General features: G+C 34.6%; 1 protein-coding gene across 1 annotated transcript in view; it reads right to left on the reverse strand.

The window, feature by feature from the left end:
• Positions 1-22,556, reverse strand: part of TRPA1 (transient receptor potential cation channel subfamily A member 1) — a gene marked incomplete at its 5' end in the record, with an annotated part of 39,572 nt that overhangs the window by 13,437 nt on the left and 3,579 nt on the right. Inside the window, 15 exons of the mRNA XM_082752356.1 lie at positions 1,134-1,232; positions 2,580-2,639; positions 2,992-3,085; positions 4,033-4,199; positions 5,447-5,561; positions 6,819-6,983; positions 7,071-7,240; positions 8,511-8,611; positions 9,699-9,798; positions 13,563-13,611; positions 16,153-16,289; positions 18,694-18,839; positions 19,192-19,300; positions 20,225-20,332; positions 21,755-21,930. Of these exons, the coding sequence (XP_082608482.1) occupies positions 1,134-1,232; positions 2,580-2,639; positions 2,992-3,085; positions 4,033-4,199; positions 5,447-5,561; positions 6,819-6,983; positions 7,071-7,240; positions 8,511-8,611; positions 9,699-9,798; positions 13,563-13,611; positions 16,153-16,289; positions 18,694-18,839; positions 19,192-19,300; positions 20,225-20,332; positions 21,755-21,930 (1,796 nt within the window). The remainder of the gene's footprint in view (positions 1-1,133; positions 1,233-2,579; positions 2,640-2,991; positions 3,086-4,032; positions 4,200-5,446; positions 5,562-6,818; positions 6,984-7,070; positions 7,241-8,510; positions 8,612-9,698; positions 9,799-13,562; positions 13,612-16,152; positions 16,290-18,693; positions 18,840-19,191; positions 19,301-20,224; positions 20,333-21,754; positions 21,931-22,556) is intronic.

The raw sequence follows: 22,556 nt of genomic DNA on the forward strand, positions 1-22,556 counted from the left end.
CCCCAGGGCTTGGTGCTGGGGCCAGTCCTCTTTAAAATCTTCATCGATGATCTGGATGAAGGCATTGAGTGCACCCTCAGTAAGTTCGCAGATGACACCAAGTTAGGTGCGTGTGTTGATCTGCTCGAGGGTAGGAAGGCTCTGCAGGAGGATCTGGATAGGCTGGACCGATGGGCTGAGGTCAACTGCATGAAGTTCAACAAGGCCAAGTGCTGGGTCCTGCACCTGGGGCACAACAATCCCAAGCAGAGCTACAGGCTGGGAGAGGAATGGTTGGAAAGCTACCTGGCGGAGAAAGACCTGGGAGTATTGGTTGATAGCTGGCTGAATATGAGCCAGCAGTGTGCTCAGGTGGCCAAGAAGGCCAACGGCATCCTGGCTTGTATAAGAAGCAGTGTGGCCAGCAGGTCTGGGGAAGTGATCGTCCCCCTGTACTCGGCTCTGGTGAGGCCGCACCTCGAGTACTGTGTTCAGTTTTGGGCCCCTCGCTACAAGAAGGACATCGAGGTGCTTGAGCGAGTCCAGAGAAGGGCGACGAAGCTGGTGAGGGGCCTGGAGAACAAGTCCTACGAGGAGCAGCTGAGGGAACTGGGTTTGTTCAGCCTGGAGAAGAGGAGGCTCAGGGGCGACCTTATTGCTCTCTACAGATACCTTAAAGGAGGCTGTAGCGAGGTGGGGGTTGGCCTGTTCTCCCACGTGCCTGGTGACAGGACAAGGGGGAATGGGCTAAATTTGCGCCAGGGGAGTTTTAGGTTGGATGTTAGGAAGAACTTCTTTACCAAAAGGGTTGTTAGACATTGGAACAGGCTGCCCAGGGAAGTGGTGGAGTTACCATCCCTGGAAGTCTTTAAAAGACATTTAGATGTAGAGCTTAGGGATATGGTTTAGTGTTAGGTCAGAGGTTGGACTCGATGATCTTGAGGTCTCTTCCAACCTAGAAATTCTGTGATTCTGTGAAGTTTAGCTCATACTTTATTACAATGTACTTTAAATATACAGTTAGGACCTTAGGAGAAGAAATATTATGATAAAAATATAAAACACTTGATTTTATCTCAAACAAGACAGCATGGAATTATGTCAATTAAACAAACAAACAAACAAAAACAACAACAACAAAAAAAACAACTTACATTTAAAATGGCAAGTGGTTCATAGAAAATATCTTCACCATCCTTTAATTTCTTGTTAAGTGTCAGAGGACACTGAAGATATCTGAAGTTATATTCAATCTGAATAATAAACATACATCAGCACTTGAATATGATAAAACTCATAGTCTAAGACTGAGATAATGTGCTAAATTTTAAAATACTAATCCTTTAGAGAGAAAAAAAATATTGTGTAGTCACAGACAGCGTGAACACATGCCATCAAAATACAATGTATGATTGCAAGATGTAAGCTTGTAAGAATAGTAATTTTAAAATCTTAGTCATTTTAAACATTGTTAAAAAAAAAAAAAGGGACATTTGTTCTTAAAATATTATAGCTTGAAAAGGTCATTCTCATATCTATAATTCATTTTTTATGTTGACTTCAAAGAAAATATTGTATTTTAAAGTTATATGGCATTGGTAATACAATATAAAGAAAATGTTTAGTAGCAGAAAATTCTCAAGTTTTCTGTTAATGTAGTAAATCATATTTTTTTTTTTTTAATATGGTTTTAAAGATAATGTAACTGTAGAACATTCATGCCTCTTCAGCATTGTGGAAGCAATTTACTGCTTAAAATTTTGGACAAGAATTTACAAAAAAAAATGTATTCAACTTGGAATTATTTATGACAACTGTATTTCTTATGATAGGCATGCATTTCATATACATTAATAGATATTAATGTTTCTGTCACTGTTTTTTTGCTATATCCATAACCTCTGACACTCAGCTTGACTGTAAGAATTTACACAGCAACGTTAAAGTCAATGGTTTGCTCAGGTTTGATGTTATACTTGCTAAAATGCATAAGCACAAAGGTTACAGAAACTGAACTTCAAAGCCATTTGCAGCCCAAAGGATAAAATAAGATCAGTCACCAATGTTTTCTGTTAAGATCTTATACTTTTCTACAAACATGCTGTATCAATAAGAACTTGACAAACATTAAAATATATGTATAGAATATATGTATTGTCTTTCAAGTAAATTTATTTATTTTTATTTTTTTACATACAAACATACAATAAATAGAATTACTGTCTTTGCAATAAAGTCAAAGACCAACGGTTGAAGATTGCTAGTATCTGATGAAGTGACTTTAAAAAGTCTTCCCAATACTGACAATTTTTTAACAAATACATATTAAAAGCATAAATCTAAATTTAATTATTTGTAACTATGGAATTATTAATGAATGAAGTTAAAATATTAGTCAATTTGAATTTAAATCAAGACACTTATGTAACTACAGAAAAAACGTAAAATTATTAATATTAGTGGCTAAAAGGCAAGCTGATGATTTTCTAAGTTAACTATTATCCAGATAATGCCCTGGTGTTATTACCAGGGACGTTATGACATATTCCATTCTAAGACCATAAAATGTACTGTCTTCATAATTTTTTTTGTCCACTTACATAGAAGTCTCGACTTGTCTTTTCCTCTGAAGACTCAATTATGCAGTTGTCCAAAACCAGCTTTGAAGATGAACAGAAAAGTGAATGAAGGTGATACAGATAATGTTTATCAGAATGAACAGAAAACATTTGTAGCTAAAGAAAATAACATTCAAATATGGCAGTCATCTCATGGGAGTGCTCATTCAGTCAGGTTATATGGTAAATATATGTTTTATGTTATGAATACATAAAACTCCAGAGTTTACATGTAGGATAATAAAATTAAATCAATGTATGAATTCATGTTGTTCCTATTTTATAATAACCCATGTTAGTGAGGATGGCATTAGAAAAACAAAGGCAAATGATGCAATGTAACCAAAGGGGCTTTTTGGTGCAGTTATGTTTTTAATATTTGCAGTGAACTTACTTTAAAAGAATCAGGAAGATACTCAACCATTTCCAGCAAAGGACACTTATTGGCATTAGAATAGTGAGAGAATGTTAGAACAGCTTCTTCCCATCTGCAAAAATAAATTGAAATAATCAACAAGGAATGAGTTACTTCTCTTTTAAATTAAACTAGTTTTAGATTATTTGAGTTTTATTTTAGATATTATCTTGCAAATCACAATATGTAGTAAGTTTACATACCATCACATGGAAAATCAGCTGTAATTGAGTAACATTTTGGATGCTGCCATCATATCTAATTCTGTTAGCAGCTAAGCAGAAATGTTTCAACTGTGTTAAAACATTCTCAAGAATAAGTATCCTTCCAAAGGATACTTCCTACTCCACAGGAAACAAACTAAAGCTGAAATCTCAGGTTGCAAGATTAGATGAGTAAGATAAATACAGTTAAATACTGTCAGTGCTCCTGCAACTCTTACCAAAAAATGCACTCATCTAGCAGTGGTGCAATACTTTTGCTCCTGAAGTGGAACTTGGTTATATTTTAATATAAAACATTCTAAATTGCAGTTCAATTGACACATTTTTAAAATTTTGCAAAATATTTAAAAGAAAATTTGAAAATTAATTCCCTTGAATGGTATCCTTTTATATATATTTTTATATATGGTTATATTTTTATTAAAAGTCTGTAGGTATTGAAACATATTGTGAAAGGACAAAATTATGTATATATGTAGAGAGATGACATGGGAAGGATTACTTATTTTTCATGGTTTCTACATTTGGCTTTTGTTGTTGTTTTTTTCTTGTTTTTGTTTTGTTTTGTTTTCCAGAATCTGAATACACAGTCTAATGTGGAAAAAACATGCCACATACCTGATGTTCATTACAGTTATGCTATTTTATCACTAGATCACAATGCAATCTCTAGAAATTTAATATAAGAACTCAGTCCTACTTATTAAACCACAGATTTTCAAACCTTAATCAATCTTAATTTTTTTTTTTTTTTAAAAGTAAAATTAAACACAAAAGCATTTTCTGTGTACTTTACCTTTTGTGCAAGATTACAGCTGATACTACATCTTTCCTCCTATTGTGTATTGCTTCATGGAAAAAAGAAGCTACTGCTTTGTTCAACAGAATTTTTGCACCATAGTCAAGAAGTAACCTTACTGCTTTTGCATGTCCTTCTTTTGCAGCTAGGTGCAAAGCTGTGTTCTGTACAGAAAAGTAGGACGGAAATGCAAATGAGACTCAAAAAAATAAAATGCCTTTCCCACACTGAAAACCACATGACACTCTCAGTTACAAGACCTAAATGCTTTTACTGGCAATATGAACAAGTAGAATCTTGTCACAGAGAAATTGTAGACAAATTCTTCATTCTACGTCTACGGTCAGAATAGTTCATTCCATTTGAAGAGGAAACTCAACTGTAGATAAGAAAGGCCAATTTGTCAATATCTTTTAGTTTTGTAGCTAACAAACAGTGAGTCACAGATAGGTAAAAATGACAGTGTTGCCAGACGCAAAAAGCCTGCATTTGACAATCAGGAAAAAAAGCATTCAATCCAGATGTACTCATACAAACAAATCTGTAGGCAGAGCTTTTTAAGAGAAACCTTTTTTTTTTTTTTTTTTTTTTTTTTTTCCTTTGTTATTTTCATAAAAGTAGGGCAATGAGTGGTATAGGAATCAAGTGACACTGAAATTGACATTTGAAAGCCTTCCCAAGTGACCCATATTTTCCTGAGGGAACTTAGAAACTAAACATTGGCTTCTGATTGATTTCTAGGCAACAGTTTTTCCTAAACTACTAGTTCTGGATGTCTTCATCATCATTTCTCTGAGAAATTAGCAACATCTTATGTGTTGACAAACGAACAGTTCTTTAAAATGATCGCCCTGTGTTTTCTGATGAAAAACTGTTAGGCAGGTTCATACAAGAAATCTTCAATCCAGGAACTATGTTGTCTTTATTCAAAAGATTTGTTCAGACTTCAGAACAAGACAGAAGATGCATTTGTTGGATATGGCTGTTCAGAACAGATGCATTTCAAACAGTATGTTGATGAGTATTATTTGCTATTGGATTTCGTTTAATCTGTATGAGTTTCTAAAATTTAAATTACCAATGCTTGTATTATATTATTAAACTACTGTTGTGCTGTAAAGGGGGCAAGAGAGACAAGTCCAATATACTCAGCACATTGCTTTTTGATATTTTGTTTGTTTGTTTTGTATCCCATAATAATAATTATAACATATGTATTAATATAAAATAATTTCATTAATTATGCTAATCTAAGTGATAAACTTTAACAGCAATGAAATATAAACTGACTTTAAAAAATAGAATATTATATATGCAATACACAGTGAAATGCAATCTACTAACAGTATACCACCGATATTTGCTCTAGAAGTAACAGATGACAAACAAATAACATTATGTGAACACATACCCCTTCTTCATCCACTCTGTCGGTACACTTCACATTAGTATCCAAAATTATCTGCATTGTGCGAGTGTATCCTCCAAAGGCAGCATGGTGCAGGGCTGTCCAGCCTTTATAATCACTTACATATAGCAGATACAAAAATACTAATTAGAAACAGAAAAGCCTTCCATAAATTTCAGATAAATGTAATTGCCTTGTTCTTTGACTCAAACATCTTTGTTTTGGCATGACTACCATAGAAATGTGCATGCCTTCTATCAACTATTATGTGATAAAAATGCATCACTCTGAAGTAAAAGGTTCAAGGCAATAAAAGTATTTTGGTCCCCCTCTCTCCTTTCATCTCTCTATTCATGTATAAATGGGGATTGCACCCATTTTCTTAGGTGTCCCTTGAAAATGAGTCAAATATTTACAATATTCTGTTACTAATACCTGCAACAGAGATGGCATAGATCATGACCGTGTTATAGAATTGTGTGTTTAAAGGCAGTAATATACAAATCATTGTAAGCACACAAATTTATTCCAATTAATATTACTTCATTGTAGTTTAACAAAATTAAGCCTTTAATCGCATAGAACTTATCAGGTCATTTCATCAAAAATGATAATTTTAAATCTAAATTAAGCCTAAATACATACATAAACACTAACCTGTGCACACACATCCCTATCCTAGCTAAGGAAACATGAAATAAAGAGCCTGACAGCAGTCCACTTAGTGGGTCCTCCACAGTTATAAATACTGAATGTATGACAGGTCTGTTTGGTATAAGATCTCTTCAGAACACCTAGATCCCTAGCTCCAAGGTGCAGATGCAGTACAGATTGTCAAGGATTTAGAAGCATAGCATTTGAAAATTAAAGCTCTAGAATGTACCATGTAAACAGGACTCTAAAGATTCTAAACTTTCACTAGGTTTGGCTCACACCAGGTTTTGCAGGGAACTTTGAAAATCCTGTCAAAATTGCGACTGAGAGTGAAAGGCAAGTTGCCTGCGAAACACCAATTCTGAGAACCCATCCCCAAACCTGTAAGCGAATATGAAGGGAATATCAGTGAAGCTGACATGATTATTTTATTTCTAAAACAGTATTTTTTCCATCAAAAAATACAGTATTTTTCTCTCAGTTGGATTTAGAGAAATCTCAGTTTTGCCAGCATTAGTAGTCCTGGTTCTATGCATGAGGCAGGAGGGAGGTACAATCAGCTTATTTTTATAAATATTATATAAATTTACTTTATTTTATATATATGTATGAAATTGTATATACTATTTATTATTATATATTGTATTAGCTTCCCAGTTACTGGACATAAAATGTAAGGTGATAGTTCTTTAACTTAATGAACAGAAATCTGAACACTTACCAGAGGAAAAGGGCCCCTCTCTTCAGAAGAAACTGAACTACCTTCTCATGACCATTCTGGGCTGCCAAATGAAGGGGAGTCATTCCCTTCTTATCACCTTCATTCAAAAGTCTTGTGTCTTTCATATCTCTTATAAGTCGTTGACATGTATTGATGCGTCCATAGCTTTGAAAGATAAATATGTAAATTATTGTCAGAGAAATATGGATGGGAAAATGGCATTGATTGCACAGCCTAGACTGTACTACTAACCTGGCAGCAAAGTGTAAGGGTGACTTCTTGTCCCTGCTCTTAGAATAAATGGAAACATTGAGGCTGAGTAAATTATTTACAGAGAGGGCCACACCTTGTCTGCATGCATAATGCAACGGAGTGCATCCTTCATTATCTTCATCCACTACAAGATTTTTAATATGTTCCATCTGTTACCCCCAAAAGAACAAAAGCATAGAATTACATTTATATCAATGATGCTCCAGCTTCTAACAGTTCCTAACAATTGCATTAATAATTTTAAAGCAGTATCTAAAAACAAAAAATAAAGAAATGTAGTAATAACGAGCACTTAATATCTGCTGATTAGTGGGTCATCATTTTTAAAAACAATTACTCTTTGGAGAACACAGCAACTTGCCAAACTGTGCCCTCACTGCAATCCATCCATAGAACAAGTGTAACACAGGAGATTCTTCTTTGCTGCCATTCAACCACAATGATTAACAACTCATTGATGTTAATAGAAGGCTTGTACAGAAAGCAAGGGTAGTCTATAGTCTTTATTCAGCAGCAAAACTTCTGGCTGTCAGGAACTACCAGTTCACTGTTTTGTGGTATAATTTTTTACCCCAATTTCTTTTTCCTCATCTTCATTCCCTGTTTTTCTCTGTACCTTGTCTAACACTACTCTATGTATATCCTTTCTTAAAGAAACCAAGAATCTCCTCCCTCAGTCTGCTCCACCCTTTGTATGAATTACTAGTATGATCAATAATGAGAAAGTCAATGTAGACAAGCAAGAGTTATCACTCTTTAAAGTTGATTCCCAGCATTTGCTGAAAAAGGAGAATAAATCCATTCTGCACTACTAATCAAAGTTGTTTACAGAGTCCAGCCAACATAAGATAAGTTATACGTGATTCACATTTAAAAGGTTGTTTCTATAACTTTGGAGGCTAACAACTTTAACTCTTTCAAGCAAGCTTGGGTTCTATCAATATGAGTTCATCTCAGCATAGACAAATACAAATCTGTATTTTAAATCATTTTAAAAAGAAATCCAAGACTTCATTACAGTCCAGTCCACAGAGAATTCCTGCAGAATATAAGGTAAGCTATTTAAGTCCTAGAGCTTGACTGAATATGAGCATGTCCTCTAGTTTTACTGCATGCAAACTGGGAAAGTAGAAGTGAAAAGTTCTGTATTTTATTGCCTACCTCTTGAGCTATTCAATCCCCCAACAGCAAAATAATTTATGGGATTATGTTATTCCTTTGCCTGGCAATAAGAAAACTGTATTATTGCTTTGAAAAGTTTTCATGAGAGATATGTACCTGTTCAAACTATTTTCTGTGACACTGGGCAACTTAGAAGGCACCAAAAACTTTTACCAACATTCCAAAATAAAAAGGTAGTTCTTCCTTTACTTTTTCTACTAAGGGTAACAGATAGACATAAATTGATGCTTACTGTACCTGCAGAAATTTCTCATTCAGATGCTGTAATCCTCCAGGCTGTAACACCGTCAAATGCAAGAAATTCCGACCAAGATGATCTTTTAATGATACATTTGCTCCTAGATAAATATGGAAATAAATACCAGCAACTTCAAAACTGCTGGTCCCTGACAGTAACTGACTATGTTTAAAACAGAGGAACAAATGTTGAAAATAAATCCATAAAATAACAAATATCATTTCAAGTCAACGTTATATCATTTTACTTATACCTCCCTCCCCCCCCCCCCCAGCACAACTAGTGACACTCAGATTTATTCAATGCATATGCATTTTGCAGTTCACTGAAGCACTAAGATTTATATGAGGCCCTTATATTCAGAGATACAGAGCACCCACAGATCAAGAGGTAATTTAAAGATGCAGATGATCAACCTCTTCTCCTATGGGTTTTACAGTCCATTCCAATTGTAATCATACTGTCTTCACGTTTCACTATTTTCAAAATTACAGTAATTTTATCTAGCAAAGCTATTTAAGTAATAATCCACAGAAATACTACATAAAGCAAGCCACAGGAAATGGGAGCTTTCCCAGTTATGAAAGAAAAAAAAAAAAAAGTGTCTTATTAAAGTTTTTGACCTTGATACAAATTTAAAACTTTTATTATAAGGTTTATTAACAGTTATGTTACCGTTAACAAGAAGAAATACACTAACAATTATTGGCTTGCACCAAAGGCATAACAATTGAAAAATATAGCTCAAACATTGTCAAGGTAACCATGAATCTATAAAGTCACAAGTAATATTTGAAACATGAGCTTTAACACTTAAAGATTGATTTCTGATATGAAACACTATTTTTTGTAAGTGGTGTATTTATTCCATGGTTCTTATTACTTTGTGAGCTACTAAGGAATAGAGGGATGGGGTGCCAGTGCCACCTCTGCCTTGAGAAACATGAAACATAGCCCACATTTTTTTCCTACGGCCTATCCATTCTATATGAAAAACAGTGAAACCATCAGTCTAATTCTGCCTTTACCTCCAGAAACACCAGCACAGAGCAGCTGTTTAACTCAGATACATCTGGACTGTATGCTGAAGTATTGCATTAAAATTGAGAGGAAAGTTGAATGTAGAGATTTCATATGTATGAACCCTGCTCAAAGAAAGTATGTCATATGCACATATTCTTTTGTACCTTTTGAGAGCAGTAAATTCACAATTTTCCATGATGCACAAGAAGTTGCCAACAGAAGCGGGGATCGACCCTCTATGTCAACACTATCAATATTTGCTCCCTGCAATAAAGAATTTAAAGTTTATCATGAAAAATGAATAAATATGATTTTAAAATTGTGTTACCCTTTAGAAGCATAGCAGAACTATAGGCATTCTTAGTAAATATACATGCTCCAGATAAGTAAATTCAATAAACATTTTATGTATTTATATAAAAAAAAAAATGTTTTTAAACTACCAGCCACAACACAGTCATCTATCTGTCTTTAGATGCCTATTTCTAAGTATACTGCACTAACACCTCATAATTTTTAATAGGATACCTTCCCATGCATATGAATACTTAAAATATATACTTCTAACTTGAAAATACTTAAAACTCTGGAAAATACAAAAATTGCATCCCTTTTGATGATCTTTTACCTATCAAGCAATTAGCAGAACAAGAGCCTTCTGAACTACTGTACTATACTAGATGAATACTAATCAAGAAGTGATACATCCAGGAATATAAAGTTGATCTGTATAGCTTGATCTACCTTCTTTTTCTATTATTGATCATAAATTATGTAAGCCAAGTTATTTTTTTTAAACCCAAAGTAGCTGTATCAACAACAGACACATTTTTATTCTCCAAACTTAAGGTTTTTGATATGACCTTTTTCCTTGGGTGAAGCTCAAGGACTGGAATGAGATATTCCAGCAAAAGCACAATGTTGATGTTATCTATTTTTGCACAAGGTGCATAATGGCAGGAAAGTGTGGTCACCATGGTGACCTATGGTCATATCAGTACAATGTTATGAGCATAAACATATCTATCTAAAAAATCCTGCCAACAAGGGAGCATGGTGATATAAGTAAATGAAATAATGAGATATATATTTTATAATGCTGTAGATACAGTTTTTCTAGATATCAAGTGCAAGTGAAATTGGATGGAGTGAACAAAGCATACAAAAAGAAAAAATCTATTTCAGATGTTATCCAAAGATCATTGAAAAAAAAATCAATTGGAGTTTTCATATTAACATGAATAATCTTTGGGTCCAGTCCAAATTTGACAGAGAACTAATAATGATAATGATCAATATTTAATTTCTAGGATAGTAAAACCTGTAATATAGTAATACGAAGTGTGTAATAAATGCACTATATTTACTTTACCAGAAGAAAAGAGGAAGCTTTCAATGTATGTTGATGAAATGTTTGAGGGTAACACGTGCAGGACCCTTTCACCAGTCACCTTTCTGCAAGGTCTGGCAAACTCTGAAAAATGTTCTTATTGATCAAAGAAACAAACAGAAACCTGTTTATCCAAAAGGCTTGTTCATTTCAGTGAATACAGAGGCACCAACTTCTAGTCAACAACACAATCTTAAAATCACCTTCACTCTATTGTCCAGCTCTCAGCAAAACAAGTTCAGCAGTATTCATCCTGTATTTATCATGATACAGAGTAATTTACATACTACCACATATATTTACCATATTTACAATACAGCTGAATTAACAACTTGTAAATTTAGCTTCTGAACTCCTTTTACTCTGGCATGTAAATTAATATCTATTAATTAAACAGAAATGAAGGTACATAAAAATATTATGTTTAAAGTTGTGAATATCATTTAGTATTTACAGCAATTTAATATGTTCCATTTGGCGAAAATTAAGATCAAAAAAATGGGGGAAAAGGGAAGTTACAAAAAAAAAAAAAAGTAATAGCACTGCTCATTTACTTTGACTAAGCACATTTCAACAAAGTCTATGAAAATAAACAATCTTTAAAGGAATTAAACTCAGGAAACAACAGACATCTCAATGCTCAATTGTAAAATGCACAGGCAATACACAGGAAAAAAAAAAAAAAAAAAAAAGCAAACTTTCTGATTTTCATGTCTTAATTCTTTTTTATAATTGTGTACATAACTTGCAAATACAATCATGCCACGTGCATGCACTGACCAGATACTGTGCATCTAATTGTCATACATGTATGTGACGAAGATCATTTTGACATTAGTCAAAGTCACTGTGCTTAAAAGGCTTAATTTGTAAAGCAATTTATATGCACCAATTTTGTAAAGCTATAAAGTTTGTAATGTTTAAATGTTAGAACGCTGACAGGTTTCTGTCTTTCCCTTTTGCTGAGGCTGCAGTGAGTCTTCAGTGACCTAAACCAGGTCACTGAAACATGATCTTTCACTCGTTGCTATGGTTTGTAGAAGCCAAATGCAAAATAACAAAGAACTGTGGAAGAAATATCTACCAATTTGGATTCTGAGTTTTGCATAGAATACTGACCTACAACCTCCAAAATAAAACTGGTATAATTTAAATGAAAACAGTATAATTGTTCATTGTGTCTGGACAATTTTGCTTAGTGTAGATAATAACCTTTCTACCTAGAAGAGCTACATTTAACACTTAGTTTACAATGATTTTTATTTTCAAATACAAAAATTACCAAAAATGAGATAAAGAAAGTAAGCAGTGTAAGTCAATTTCCAACAAATATGGATATTTAATGTGTAAAATAAATAAACTTTGTTCTTTCTTAAAACCAGAAAGCCATTCTGACCTGGAACATGGTATTCCTTCTGAGCAGTAAAAATCACTCCACTTTTTCTTTTTTATTCTCATGCATAAAACAGCATAGAAGAAAATTAGTGATCTCACCAGGAGTTCAATCAGCAGGTAACACAGGTTGCATGTGCTGCACCCTACTAATCTTGAGTAGAATATTTTGATCCATTTCCAGAAAGACAAATGAAAACAGTCTTAAAGCTTCTAAATGGTTATATTCTATACGGAAAGCCAAAAAAACCCTCAGCATATAAGAGGCCAAGACACTCAAGGAATTTAACTTTGTTTTCAGCAAATTTGTGTTCTTAGCAGTGTGAACGACTTTCCCTCTAATACTTTGTGCACACAAACTGCCAAATGTGAAAACATGTGCCGGTATTTCTCAGGTAATAAACTCTGCAGACAGGTTGTTTTGTCAGCCAGGTTTCAGCAGTCAAACCTCACCATTTCACATCTGGATTGAAAATAAGCACAACATCTATTTCTAACTAAATCAAATCCCTTTAAGAGAATCTTGGGAAAAGCAAAACTATATGCAGAACGGAATTGCTCTTAATGTAATTACCAAGAAATGAAGTAAAAAAATCCTAGCAGTCACAAAATGGGAAAGTCTACTGACTTCTGAAAGTTTCCTCAGCAAACAGAGTGCGGCATATAATGGTTGTATGAGCCTTAGCTTAATTTGTATTAATGGACACTTGGAGCACTGCCAGCAGCATCACCAGTTACTTTTTTTTCCTCATTCTCCCATGTAGTTACTCTGTGAAGAAATATAACCAAGCTACTCAGAGTAAAAGGCATTTCTAGATCATGAACAAGCTTCGATACATGGCTTTATAATCCAAGAAGAATGGTATGTGCATATATTAGACAATGATTTATTTCTGGAGAAATCAGATTAAATTTAATGCATGTTTAGCTTTTATTTCGTATTTCATATCATAAAAGTGAAGATGCCTGAACCAGTCTGTCATATCTGGTAAAAGATGTTTATGAAACTTTTCTAAGTAAGCAAAATGGAAATTAAAATGCAAGCTTTCATTCTCTGTAACTGTGGATTACTATTACAGAGCCTTAACTACCACTGTACTTTAACTGTCAATTATGCTTTATGAAATATATATATATATAAAACCTATAGCTAAGAAAACATTCTCCTTTATGAATTTCTCTATGCAGACCTGTAGTAACAGATAGCAATAATCTCTATAAACATATCACTTCATTAAATATTTACCATCGAAATCAAATACTCTGCCAGTTCATAATGATCAAACAAGGCCGTCCTGTGGAGAAAAAAATGCAAAATTAGAGTAACATTAGAATGGACAATGAATTTTCAAACTGTTATTAGCTCTATTTGCTAATATTTTCAAATATATATATATATATATATTTAATAAAGTGACAGAAATACCCTTACTACATATTTCATTTTAAAAAGGTATTTCCTTTTTTGCCATTGGGTTTCATTTTTTAACAGTTCAGTTAATGCACTGAAAACACTATGGGAAACAAACACCTCATTGGTAGATGAATGGGCATTTTGCTACTGATTTTTAACAGAAACAGCTTAATTTCATATGCCAGATCTTTCTCTATCCCACACAACGTCAATATATAATTCCATATGCTTCGGATTTGAATCATTCTAGAACATTAACAGATCTAGAACATGAAATTCATTCCATCCATTTGATTCTCAAAATTTTTATAATATATTTAGTTTAAAAATGCTGGAGCAGTGGTTAAAATTGTAATGACTCAGCTAAAATGTGTTCTAACTATGGCAGGCAAGCCTACTTGAAAAAAAAAAAAAAAAGTTATATAAAACCTGACACAAATGGTGGTTACATTACCAAAATATATTACAGTTGCCTATATGCATGAAACATTCTTGGGTTTTATTCTATGATACTGAATTATGTGTTATTCAATAATAAATAACTAAATAAAGCAGGAAGTATAGAACAGTTAATACACACATTCTAAATTATTTCAGAAGTCAGACCTCTATGAAATATTTTTACTCTGTGAGCAACACAGAGGGATGATTCCAAGGCTGTACTGTATCTCAAAGATAACACTTCCCTTAAGAAGAGCTAATAACGCAGGGTTTACTATAAATAGAACCAATTACTCAAAAGACATTTGAAAGTAGGTATCATGGTTCCAAATGAGTCGACATGCCTCTATTATCTATAGCAGAACTCTCAAGCCAGGCATAAATACTGAGTGCTTCACACACATTTAAAACAAATTCCAAGGTGCCCAAACAGAGAGTGAAATTTTATAAAAATATGTAGATGGAAAATGACAGTAGGAATGTGAATGGATCGCATCCAGCCTATGCTTTATGGCTCCTTCACTTCTCAAAAAGTTAATGCTCTAATTCAGTTTATTTATATTCAGAGAGATTTGGGTGACTTTCTACTTTCGAATGATTCTTGATACTATATTTTTCCCTTCTTTCACAGACACAGGGAGCAAAAATGTGTCACTCTTTTTGGTCCAAAGTTTTTTCCAGGACAATCACTTCCATGGATATGAGACCCAATTATCTATTAAGTAGTAAGGCTATATTGGGCCTGCACAATTTTCTTTTGCATGCTGTCATCACTTTGTCTTCAGTAACATTCTATTGCAGTTACATTTCCAAATGTACTCAAACCTTATCTTAACCTTACAACACGCATCCTTTTTAATTTCTTCAGTTATCTTGGAATCATTTTACTTTATACCATGTTCCAAAGAACAATCATCTCTACTATCATGCTCTACAGCTTCCTCACAGGGGGGGCAGAGGGACAGGCAGATATTGTCCTCTCTGGGGACAGTGACAGGACCCAAGAGAACGGCATGGAGCTGGAACCCGGTAGGGTCAGACTCGGTGTTAGGGAAAGGTTCTTCACTGAGAGGGTGGTTGGGCACTGGGGTGGGCTCCCTAAGGACATGGTCATGGCACTGAATCTCCTGGGGTTCAAGAGGCATTTGGACAATGATCTCAGACACATGGTCTGATTTTTGGGTGGTTCTGTTGTCAGGAGTCGAATTTGATGATCCTTGTGGGTCCCTTCTAACTCAGGACATCCTTTAATTCTATGATTCTACTGCTTCCAACTTTCTACCAATTCATATTGTAAAACTCATCATAGAACAATACCGTAAAATTATCAAGCTTTACTTTAATACAGTGGAACTGCAAAAATGTGCAGATGGAGAAATATATTATCTTCCACAGAGCTGGTAGCTATCACATTTAAATATGTGCCTTTCTGCTGAAGATGACAGGAAAATCTTCCACAGTTTGGTGCTCTAGTTTAAAATAGACTGGGAAAGACTGTAAGTCTAGAAGGTTATTATGTACCAAAACACCATCTACAACTTTGCAATCATAGGGAAGTGTACCAACATCTACTTGTACTTGAGCAGGTATAAAATATTTTTTGAGGAAAAAATGTGGACATAAGCCACACTAGATTAGGACACTTGTTCCACAACCTCAGAAGCTGTTAACAAATCCATAGTCTTGTTCACTTCCTTATTCTTCACTGGAGTGAATTTTCAGTACAAACTGTTAGCAACCATTCCTTGACATGGTACCAAGGTAACTAGACCACACTATTTTGATTTTGGTATCAACACCAAAATCTTTAACATTCTGAGCAAATTGCAGACACTTTCATATAGTACAAAACCCATCTCCCATCCCATAGAGTTCCAACACATTTGGAAGGGTGTTCCCAAGTACACTTTATAACGTGTTACTGGATGCAGTAAAAACTAAGAATATCATGCCAGTGAAGTGTGGCAGAGCAGTCTCCTACCTGTGAAGCAATGTTTCCTTATTCCCATCAACAGCATCAATAATGGATTCCTCACCAGCGTAGGATGACATCATTAACTTCACAATCTCAGTTGCTCCTTGAGTGGCAGCAAAATGAAGTGCTGTACATTTTTCATTCTATAAATAGGAAAACAAAACAAATAATGATAATAATGATAATAATGATAATAATGATAATAATGATAATAATGATAATAATGATAATAATAATAATAATAATAATAATAATAATAATAATAATAAAAACACATTTAAAGCCAACCTAGCCCCCATCATACTAAATGGGATTCATAATTCCTAAATGCCTGAATTCCTGTTTCATGTGAAGAAACTTTAGTCTTTAACTAAAATAGTGGAATTCTAAAGAGATCTTAAAGACCAAAACCATTAAAGAGACAGTTTTAAAGGATCACTACAAAACTCATCATTATTCTACGCTAAGCCTTTACAATATACCATAACGAGTCTTAACAATTTTCTACTTGAATTAATAAACAAGCACACACAGCAGCTTTAAATAGAAAAGATGATGCAGAAGAAAAACACAGAAAATCATTGGCAGAATGGTACAAATGAATAAGCAAACAAAATTGCCTTCATAACGGATTTCTGTAATACAGAAAATGTATTTTTAAGAATATCTTTGATTTCTTTATCTTCCTCAGAAGTGCTTCTTAATTACAATTTTCAGCAGGTTTCATTAAAAACAACTTGTTCTAATAAGTTATTAACTATTGTAATCTAAACAAGCATAACGACTATTAAACAATAAATAAATGATTGGAACAAGATTTGCCAAAACACAGTTTCATTTAGGTATATGGGACAAATCAGCTTTGATATATGCCCGAGGGTTTTGTCTTTGTCCATTTCAGAACATGAAAATTTCATTAAATGTATTGGGATGGGCTTTTTCCAGAAAGCCATGAACATTATCAAAATGGTTCTTACCCATCACAAAACCTTCAGCACAAACTATCTCATTCAAAAGCTGTGTGTTCCAAGAACCAAACAAATACAAGAAGGATAAACTCTTATCTTTGCTCTCTTGAGCTGGTTTCGGCCTTGCAAACAATTTGATTAATGTCAGATATTTTTTCAACACGAAGCTGGAAGCCTTCTATGACGGAGTGACTGCATTAGTCAAGAATGGAAGACCAACGGATGTCATCTACTTGGACTTCTGTAAGGCCTTTGACACAGTACCATGTGACATCCTGATCTCCAAATTAGAGAGATATGGATCTGAAGGGTGGATTTGACCATTCAGTGGAAAAGGAATTATGTGAAGGCTGCACCCAGAGTGGTGGTCAATGGCTCTGTGTCCAAGTAGAGGCTGGGGGTCAGTGGTGTCACTCAATGGTCTGTCTTGATACTGTTACTATTTAATGTCTTTATCAGTGACATAGACAGTGGGATCGAGTGCACCGTCAGCAGGTTTGCAGATGACACCAAGATGAGTAGTGCAATCAATGCAACAGAAAGAAGGGATGCCATCCAGAGGGCATCCTGGATGTCCTCCTGGACAAGATAGATAAGTGGACCCATGTGAACCTAATGAGGTTCAACAAGTCTAACTGCAAGGCGCTGCATCTGGGTCAGGAATCCCAGACATGAGTACAGACTGGGAGAAGAACGCACTGAGAGCAGCCCTGCAGAGAAGGACCTGGGAGTTCTGGTGGAAAGAAAGCTCAACATGAACCAGCAGTGTCTGCTTGCAGCCCAAAAGGCCATCTGTGTCCTGGGCTTCATCAACAGAGGAGTGGTGAGCAGGTTAAGGGAGGGGATTGTGTCCCCCTAACATGCCATCATGAGGCCCCACTTGGAGTGCTGCATCCAGGTCTGGGGACCCCAGTACAAGAAGAATGTGGATTCATTAGAGCGGGCCCAGAGGAGGACCACAAAAATGATCAGAGGGATGGAGCACCTCTCCTAAGAAGAAAGGTATAGAGAGCTGGGGTTGTTCATCCTGAAGAAGAGAAGACTCCGGGGACCTCACTGCAGCTTTTCAATACTTAAAGGGAGCTAATAAAAAAGATGGAGAGCAACTTTTTACTTGGGCCAGTAACGACAGGACAAAGAGGAATGGTTTTAAACTAAAAGAAGGGAGATTTAGATGACATGTTAGGAGGAAATTCTTCACTCAGAGGGTGGTGAGGCACTGGAACAGGTTGCCCAGAGTTGCTGTGGATGCCCCATTCCTGGAGGTGTTCTGGGGCAGGCTGGATGAAGCCCTGGGCAACTTGATCTATTGGGTGGCATCCCTGCCCATGGCAGCAGGGTTGGAACAAGATGATCTTTAAGTTTCCTTCCAACCCAAGCCATTCTGTGATTCTGTGGTTCTATGATATGATTTTGCATGATTTGAGCTATAGACTTGTTTTCATTTGCTGCTCCCCAGGCATTGCATCGGAAAACACAATGACCAATGAATGAAGTTCATCTTCTCTTTGTACTACTCAGAGTTTCAGAGATATCTAGTCTTTATCAAAACTATATTTCACTACATTCCAAGTTTTACCTGTTTTAGATCAATTTGGGCTCCAAATTCAATGCACATTTTAATCATTTCTAAGTCCCCACTTTGAACTGCCAAATGAAGTGGACTGCACTTCCCATTATTGGTAAAATTGATGTGGGTTTTAGCAGAGTGACCCAATTCTTCACCTGAGAGATGAAAATAATTGGAAAGCAAAGATGAGATAAGAGACGATGTTTTTATTTTTATTTTTTTAATAACAGTTAGAACAACTGTGGAATAACATTCTCCCCCTCCCATTTTTCAAACCTATCATTAAACAATCGATGGGCAAACATTTCGAAATGCAGTGAAGCTTCTGCAGTAATCCTACAAAAGTTACTAACATTAATTGCCCATAAGAATAATTGCATTAACTTATTCTAAGCTCCATTACAGTTTTAAGTGCTTGTTTACAGTTCTTTGAGATGTAAAGCTGTAAATTGGTATTGCTACTACAAATAATACATTGTGAAGAATAATTTTAAACAAAGTATTTACCTTTTTTTAAAAGAATTTCCATACATGTTTTTGCACCTGAAAATGCAGCAGCGTGGATAGGCATACATCCTGTTTTATTTGGTTTACATATTTTCCCACCATTTTCAATCTGAAAAACAATGTCTGGATATAGCTTAATGACATACAGAAAATCCCCAGTAATGAATACATTGTTGCAGATATAGTCTCCTCTGCAGCTGTCTCCTTTTTTATGTTGCATATGTATTGTGAAGTTAGTATGCATCTTCTATGTGTTACCTCCATATTTTTATATATGCATGTGTTTCTTTTTGTTTTGTTTTCTTTCTTTTTTATGACCTTCAAGGTTAGTAGTTTTTTGTTTGTTTGTTTGTTTGCCACACAAATATGCTTACATACTGTCTTAAAAGATTAAAGTTTGTTAGTAGCCTTGAAGACAATCACTTGATTCATACGCATTTTTTTATATTTTTTTTTCCACAAACCAGGCAAGACTTTTTCACACAATGTACAGACAAGTAAAGGAACTCAGGAATGCCTGATTTTTTTCTACTGTTTTCTAAATCACAAAATACAATGTCTCATTTCTTCCAAAGTACATATAGCCTAGGGATCGCAGAACATATTTAAGCACTAGTTCCACCATCTTTTCAAACAGTTCCTAAGTATTTCATAAACAGTTTTCTTCAGAAGCATATAAATGAAAACTATAAAACAGATTTGACAAAGGGGAAGATAAAACACAGTATTTCAGCCCCCTCCCCCCAAAAAAGAAAGAAAAAAAAAAAGGTTAGTTTTGAATTTTAAATCCCATTTTTTCCCCAGATGATGTTGTCTTTATTTAATAGATGGGGATGCTGTAAGGGCATCCACTGAATATTTATTTGCAGTATAAACATCTCATAAAAGTAGCACACATAGGCACTCACGTATGCACAATATCTTGAATGTTGTATCTATGATCCTTCCTCCATTAAGCAAAGAACATAGGAATAAAACATCACTGCATCAACATAAACAGAATCACATCAAAAAATGTGATAATTATACCTACCAGGAGTGTCAGAGCTTCAGGATTATCCTTGTAACACGCTACAATTATAGGTGTGTTTCCTGCTTCACCTTCCAAATTAACATCTGTACTGCTATGCTGGACTAAAATCTAGATATTTAAGAAAACATGCAGTCACACATAAGTAAAAAACAACAAAAAACAACAAAGGCCTATTCTATTACTTTAATTGTTTATCAGCCGTAGCACTCTTATGACTTGCTCTTTTTGCATGCAAAAGTTCACAGTGCTGAAGCAGACTAGGGACAAAATGAGGAAGAATGTAAAAACATGCAGGTGAAAAATGCTGGTGAGAACAGACAAATTAAATTCTTTATGGCAGACAACTGCCTAAGATAAACGCTGCACTAACTCCAGAGTACATGTATTTTAAAGTTTTATTTAACAATTTATCTAATACTGGGAGAAAACCTTTTCTGTAGCACATTGCAGATAGGGATTTTCAAATAAAGTTTGTTATTACGGTGATATTCTGTAATCCCTGCAAAGTGGCAATGCTGTAGACTCTAGTCAATTAGGCATTTATTGAACAGTTATATATAAGATTGAAGGAGATGAGACTTAAGAAAAACAGGAACCGTTCTAGTCATTAATCCCTATTAATTTAAATTAAATTAGGGATTTATTTAAATCCCTGTTGACAGCTAACACTGAGCTATCAGTGTTAGCCAGTATCTCTATGACTGCTTCCTACATACTTATGAGGAGCAGAGGATCTGGAAACATGACGATACTGTACCACATTTTTGTTTCTTTACCCATATATTTATTTATTTCTCCTTCAATAATCCTTTTTTTTTTTTAATTTTCTGGTTCTGGATGAACTGACACATTTTAATCTTTCTTAGGGAATTTGATGATAGAAACCACATGAGAATTTGATTGAACAAAGAACAGAGTGGGGAAAAAAATTAGAGCATATACTTAATCAAGGGCAGAGCTGCAAGACAAGCCAAATCAAGAACTTTATACAAAACCCATTTTTAAAATGTCATTGTATTTTAGATTTTATAGTTTTATAATTCATAATTGATAATAAATACAGATTTTGTGAAAGTTGTGAGCACAGTAAAATGTTTTATCAATGAAAATCTCTAAAGGTTTTAAATCTTGAACACAGGAATGTGATTTTCTTTCCTTTAGATGAACTAGAAGAAGAGACATCTTCAAAGTGAAAAAAAAAAAAAAAAAAAAAAGTGTTGTGGTTTCATTGACCTAGTAAATTCAATAACTTTACAAATTATTAAATTATATCCAAATACCATATATGGAATAAAAACATTCTCATTATACTTAGTCAAATGACAAAAAATAGTGTTAAAAAACCTTCTGCTGTGAGAAGACCCAAACTTTTCTTTAAGCATCGTAGGCTGTATATTCTGCTTGCCAAAGAAGGCATATGAGGAGCTACATCCAGGATACAGCATATATAAACAAGATCTTGCTGTTCTGCACACAGCTGCTGCTGAGCTGCTTATCAAATCTGTATATTTATGTGGACTTTAGACTTACCTTAACAATTTCATTATGCAGGGACTGTACAGCCATATGCAAAGGTGCCATCATATTGGAGTTGAGAATGTTTGGATTGGCTCCTCTACTAAGAAGTAAACTAACACTTTCAACCTGGTTTTTCTTTGTGGCCCAGTGCAGTGGGGTATTTCCAGAAGAATCCATCACGTTTAATACTAGGTCAAAGGAGAGCAAATAAAACCAAAAACAAAGCAAAATCATCATATGTTACAATCACGTTTTCTAAAAAGGTGTCTTCAGTGAAGGTTTAGGTCTGTGCTACTGTGCTTCTTTAAAGAGAAAAAGAGAAAGATCACATTTCACACAATGTGCTGTGTTAAACTAACTAAATATTGTGCTGAAAACTGTATTGGTGAGAGAAAATGTTCTATTAAAATATTAGTGCATCAAAATATTATTGTATTACAATAGCAGAGAGGAAGTTTGATAAGGTTAGGAAATAGCAATAAAGCTTTTTATTAGATCTTTAGAAATTATAATAGCAGAGGAAGGGTGAAACATCTGTCTCTTTCCTGCACATTATTGTACACTCTTTTTTTTTTTTTTTTCCTTTTCTTTTTTCTCCCCCCCCCCCCCCCCCCCCCGGAGTTACTTGATTTACCTCTTTCCTTTCCTCTTTCCTATCTTCTTTGACTTTGCAGCCATTGCTGTTTCCTCTTGGCTAGTACCAACCATGTATCTGCAGCTTAACAGATGTATGTTTCCACTATATTATATTGAACTATATGTTCAATGTATTACTCCTAAGCTGACATTTTTATTGAATTATATCAGAACTCTG

Source organism: Aythya marila (assembly GCF_965140915.1).
Source record: "Aythya marila genome assembly, chromosome: 2".
Classification (NCBI taxonomy): Eukaryota; Metazoa; Chordata; class Aves; order Anseriformes; family Anatidae; genus Aythya; species Aythya marila.